We start from the raw sequence: 5,993 nt of genomic DNA, 5'->3' as shown, positions 1-5,993 counted from the left end.
AAATCAAAATATTAAATAAAATAAAGTAAAACTAATAAATACAAATTAATAAAAACTATAAAGACATATTTAAAAAAAAAAGAAAGAAAGAAAGAAAAATAAAAGAAAATGAATAAAAATGGCAAAAACACAAAATAACTAAAACTTACTTAACTAAAATTAAAGTGGAAACAGAAATATAAATTATATCAAAAATATAAAATTAAAAATATAAAAATAGAATTAAAAAATAATAATTTTCAGTTCTCATTTTCGTTTAGTTTAACTTGAAGTACCAAAAAACTAAACTAAAGTAAAACTAAGAAAAAAACATTTAATAAAAACTATATAGACACAAAAGAAAAGAAAAACTAAACTAAATAAGTCTAATAAAAAAAACTATATAGAAAAAAATCTATAGATATATATTTAAAAGAAAATATAAGAAAGAAAAAGTATTAAAAAAATCGCAAAAACACAAAATTACTAAAACTTTAACTAAAATTAAAGTGGAAAAAATATATAAATAAAAAATTGAAAAAAATTATTTAATATAAATAAATAAAAAAAATTCTAAATATAAAGTATAATAGTATATCAATGATACTAAAATAACAGTGTCACTTATAAGGTCCTACTTCAGTTAGACACTGCTTAAGCAGGTCGCAGTCTAGGTATGCAGTAGGCCGCTCTCTATGGTTTGGAACAGAGCTGGTGTCCTGAGACCTTCAAGCTACACACAGTAGCTTTCCTCTGTATGAGGCAGTGTGTCTCAGTACCTGAAGAAGACGTCTCTGGGCAGGCGTCCTGAGCGCGGGTGGACCAGCTGCTCTTTGAGGGACTCCAGGGAGCAGTTATAGATGTAGATGGGGCAGCGGGGTCGTGCTGCGTCGGCACCGCTCTGCTGAGACACCTGTCTGCTGAACGTGATGTGACAGTCTCGCTTCTGAGGCTCCACAAACTGAACGCCGTCCTTCTCCTCTGAAGCTGAAAGTTATGAGACAAGAGGTATGAATATAAAAATCTCTCCCATCTCATTCATTTTTTTGTCCTAACCAGCTGGAACATGTGAAGCAGCTATGTTTTGTATCTTTGATATATTATTAATATTTTGAATATTTTTTATTTTTATATTTTCTGTTTTCATTTTAGTGAGTTTAGTAATTTTGTTGTGAGTTCTTGCCATTTTTATTACTTTTTTTTATTATATATATCTACACTGTTTAAACTAAAGTAACTAAATTTAAATTAATTTAAACTAAATTACCTAAATAGACTAAATTTAAACTAAATGAAAATAGAGATTTTGCCTTGGCAACTAGATGTAAATAAATGTAAGTTTTTTAGATTGTATTATTTCAGTTTTACAGTTTGATGATGCAAATTTGCGTAGTGTGAAAGATTGATATTTTTCTAGTTTGTACTGTAATTTCATCTTACACATAATTGGGTCAGGTGTGCAAGGCACCATTTATTTTTTGGATTTTATTTCAACTAACAAAAACATTTTTTTTTATGGTTTTATTTTTAGTTAAGTACAATAACCCTGATGTGAAACACAACTAAACTCCCTTGTTTGGTTTCAGTTTCTGTCATATTTGTCACTTCATTGTGTCAAATCCAGTCTGGAAACATGCAGCAGAATTTAAGTCCCATACCAGCATCACTTGTGTCCATGTTGCTCTGTCCTGCAGACGTCTCCAGCGCTGCTCCTGCTTCCACTGTGGACCCCTTCCTGTCTTCTCCATGTTGACCTGTTCCAACCTGTGGACCATTGGCAGAGCTGCTGAAGGAGTCTGCCTGTGATTGGCCGTTGCCGTGACTACAGGTCTCCTCCTCTTCCAGGAGACTGCTGTTGATTGGAGGTTCAGTTTCCAGCCCGGACGACATCAAAATCTGCACATCTGCACAGTCAAAATAAAGCTTAAATAGAAAATTACTAAAAAATAAGCACATAACAACAGTTTTACAAGGTATTAAGTTACACAAAAGCCATGTCATAAGTTAAGGGAGTGACAACCACATTGTTAGTTTTTTTTTATTACTATAATTATTTCTGCATTTTGATGCAATATTAACTGAATAATCATTAGACTACAGCAATAAAAATTTAATATTCATTATAAATGTTTTATTCATAATTATCATATATTATATATTAAGCAACAAATTATTATTTTAATAATAATAATAATAAACTTTTTTCTTGCATTTTCTGTAACACTGGCATTTATAAGTATTAAAGACCCACCAACTGGTAGTTGGTAGTAACATTCTCCAGATTGCAATATTAGTTTTTATCAAACACTGCTGGGTTAAACTGTGGGCATGTTTCATGTTTGCAGCCAAAAATGTAAGTGGCTAAATAAAAAGCATTCAAATAACTTCAATCTCATGATGTGTGTAAACATAGAGGACTATTGGCATTGACAGACGATGCACCTGTGAATGTAGCTGGCAGGAAAGTGAGCAGGATCTGCTGATGACTGATGTATTTGGCGTAACATTTCCAGTGAGGAGATAAGCAGTCCTGCTCCGCGCCAGCTGGCTCGTCATCCACAAGATCTGCATTACTGAAGCTCTGCCAAGAACAAACACACACACACACACACACTGTAACAACTCCGCCAACAACAGAAGGATAAGTACACTGCCGTTTGAAAGTTTGGGGTCAGTAAGATTTTTATTTTTATTTTTTTTAATGAAAGAAATTAATACTTTTATTCAGCAAGGACATATTAAATTGATCAAAAGTGACAGTAAAGACATTTATAATCTTACAAAAGTTTTCTATTTCAAATAAATGCTGCTCTTTTGAACTTTCTATTCATCAAAGAATCTTGAAAAAAAATGTATCACAGAAGCAGCAAACAATCTGGAAAACAATCTGAGAAAAATAATATACACATTTATTTTATTTACGTTTTTATCATTTTATTATTTAGTTAGTTCGTTTGTTTGTATTTTTTAATAAATATTTCTAACCAGCCATGATTTTTTTATTTAATTTAAATTTATTTATATAGAAAATATACAAATAATGCAATTGTTTTGTGTTTTCCCCTTGCATATAAGTGATGGACTAATGTGCACCTGTAACTAGTAAGGCATGATGCCTCATAGGGTCATAGGTTCTATTCCCAGGCAGCAATAAGCTGATGTTTAATCACACACACACACACACACACTGTAACAACTCCGCCAACAACAGAAGGATAAGTACACTGCCGTTTGAAAGTTTGGGGTCAGTAAGATTTTTATTTTTATTTTTTTTAATGAAAGAAATTAATACTTTTAGTCAGCAAGGACATATTAAATTGATCAAAAGTGACAGTAAAGACATTTATAATCTTACAAAAGTTTTCTATTTCAAATAAATGCTGCTCTTTTGAACTTTCTATTCATCAAAGAATCTTGAAAAAAAATGTATCACAGAAGCAGCAAACAATCTGGAAAACAATCTGAGAAAAATAATATACACATTTATTTTATTTACGTTTTTATCATTTTATTATTTAGTTAGTTCGTTTGTTTGTATTTTTTAATAAATATTTCTAACCAGCCATGATTTTTTTATTTAATTTAAATTTATTTATATAGAAAATATACAAATAATGCAATTGTTTTGTGTTTTCCCCTTGCATATAAGTGATGGACTAATGTGCACCTGTAACTAGTAAGGCATGATGCCTCATAGGGTCATAGGTTCTATTCCCAGGCAGCAATAAGCTGATGTTTAATCGTCCACTGTGGTAAAAGGTGTGTGAGTTGTACACTTCAGTTTCATCAGTGAGGGTCAGATATCAATTATGGGTCATTTATGTCATATGTATTATGCTCCAGATAAAGTTAACTCCATTTGATTTACTAGCCAAAGGCTGTTTCACACACATGTGTGCACTGGTTATCAGCAGTGTTGGGGGTAACGCATTACAAGTAACGCAAGTTACGTAAGTAACGCAAAAGTAACGCAACACATTACTTTCCATAAAAAGTAACTAAGTAACATAATTAGTTACTTTTTTATGGAGTAACACAATATTGTAATGCATTACTTTTAAAAATAACTTTTCCCCAACACTGTCTATGAGTGTGGTTGGGTTTTTTCAGCTGAGCTGTAATATGAGCTGATGTACCTGCAGTGTGCTGGAGGAGCCCGTCACCTCTTTACTGCTTCCAATCGTGTGGAAAGACAGAACAGTGTCCTGCCTCTCCAGAGGCTTCAAGCTCTCCTCTGAAAACACACACACAAGATAAACCTCATGAGGGAAGATCAGGGGTCAGTCTCTTCTTATGTCACTAGTAATTGCTAATGAATCAATTAAAGATCATTTGGGATGTCTGGCATCCATTAGCATGAAGTCTTTCAATTAGTGTGTTTTAAATCATCTACTTAGTTTAAACATCTTGTTTCTTCTTCAATGAGCGCAATGCCACTTTACACTTACACTTTAGCAAGAGTAAATGAAAACAACAAACCAAGGGTGGTTGCTCTGTGCTTCCAGATTAATGATATATAATATATATATATATATATATATAACCGAGACTTGTCATTTGCACTTATATATTGTTGCTCTTTTGTTAGTTTTGACTGCTTTTATTGTCCTCATTTGTAAGTCGCTTTGGATAAAAGCGTCTGCTAAATGACTATATGTAAATGTAAATGTAATGAAATGTTCAGGGTTTAATATAAGCACAAACAAATGAACAACTAGTTAACAGTAATGCATTTACAATGGAAGTCTATGGGGAAAAACATGTGTGTTTAAAAGCACAATCCTTCCTAAAACATGGAAGTTAACCACTATTATATAAAGTATACACTACCGTTCAAAAGTCTTGGGTCAGGATGATTTTTTAAAATGTTTTTGAAAGTCTCTTCTGCTCACCAAGGCTGCATTTATTTGATCAAAAATACAGTAAAAACAGTCATATTGTGAAATATTATTACTATTTAAAATAACTGTTTTCTATTTGTATATGTTAAAATGTAGTTTATTCCTCTGAAGGCAAAGCTGAATTATAATATACTGTATATACACACACACACTACCAAATGTTTTAGAAAGATGTCTATTCTGCTCGCCAAGGCTGCATTTATTTAATCAAAAATACAGCAAAAACAGTAATATTCTTAAATATTATTGCAATGTATATAATAAAATAATTAAAACTAAAATTAAATATATAATAACAGTTTTCTATTTAAATATATTTTCAAATGTAATTTATTGCTGTGATCAAAGCATCATTACTGCAGTCTTCAGTGTCACATGATCTTCAGAAATCATTCTAATACGCTGATTTGCTGCTCAAGAAACATTTCTGATTATTATCAATGTTGATAATTAGTTGTTTTCATCAATTTAATGCACCCTTGCTGAATAAAAGTATTAATTTCTTTCAAATCTTTTGAACAGTAGTGTATGTTTTCATTTGGTTGCATGAGCGTTACAGACATTTTAGCATTAATACAGCCAAATCACCTTTGATGACAGGAAGTGAGAACGGAGCCACGTGGCCATCTCTTTCCCGCTCTAGGATGTGATGCATGAACGCCACATGATCGCCGTCAGTCAACAGGATCTCTCGATCACTGAGCTCGTTCTGCAGCGAGCCGTGGAAGAGGCTGAGGAGGAGGTCGTTGGGCAGAGAGGAGGCGCTACGGGAGGCATCCTCCTGCCCCTCTGTAACAGAGGTCAAAGGTCAACAGAAAAACAGTGAAATAAGCCCCAGTGTTCACTAATTTGTGACCCTGGACCACAAAACCAGTCATAAGTGTCAATTTTTCGAAATTGAGATTTACACATCATCTGAAAGCTGAATAAATAAGCTTCCCATTGATGTATGGTTTGTTAGGTTTGTTTGTTAGATAGGACAATATCTGGTCGAGATACAACTATTTGAAAATCTGGAATCTGAGGGTGCAAAAAAATCCAAATATTGAGAAAATCGCCTTTAAAGTTGTTCAAATGAAGTTCTTAGCAATGCATATTACTAATCAAAAATTA

The 5,993-nt window shown here is 32.5% G+C and overlaps 1 protein-coding gene across 1 annotated transcript in view; it reads right to left on the bottom strand.

The window, feature by feature from the left end:
- LOC107708571 (protein SZT2-like) overlaps positions 1-5,993 on the bottom strand; it is a gene marked incomplete at its 3' end in the record, with an annotated part of 67,037 nt that overhangs the window by 21,657 nt on the left and 39,387 nt on the right. Inside the window, exons 22-26 of the mRNA XM_016512833.1 lie at positions 5,469-5,669; positions 4,116-4,213; positions 2,422-2,560; positions 1,638-1,883; positions 759-966 (exon numbers count right to left, since the gene is read on the bottom strand). Coding sequence (XP_016368319.1) covers positions 759-966; positions 1,638-1,883; positions 2,422-2,560; positions 4,116-4,213; positions 5,469-5,669 — 892 coding nt within the window. The remainder of the gene's footprint in view (positions 1-758; positions 967-1,637; positions 1,884-2,421; positions 2,561-4,115; positions 4,214-5,468; positions 5,670-5,993) is intronic.

This window comes from Sinocyclocheilus rhinocerous, unplaced genomic scaffold (assembly GCF_001515625.1).
Source record: "Sinocyclocheilus rhinocerous isolate Xijiao unplaced genomic scaffold, SAMN03320098_v1.1 scaffold566, whole genome shotgun sequence".
NCBI lineage: Eukaryota > Metazoa > Chordata > Actinopteri > Cypriniformes > Cyprinidae > Sinocyclocheilus > Sinocyclocheilus rhinocerous.
Note: the sequence above shows the minus strand (reverse complement) of the source record. Positions and strands in the feature narration are given on the sequence as shown.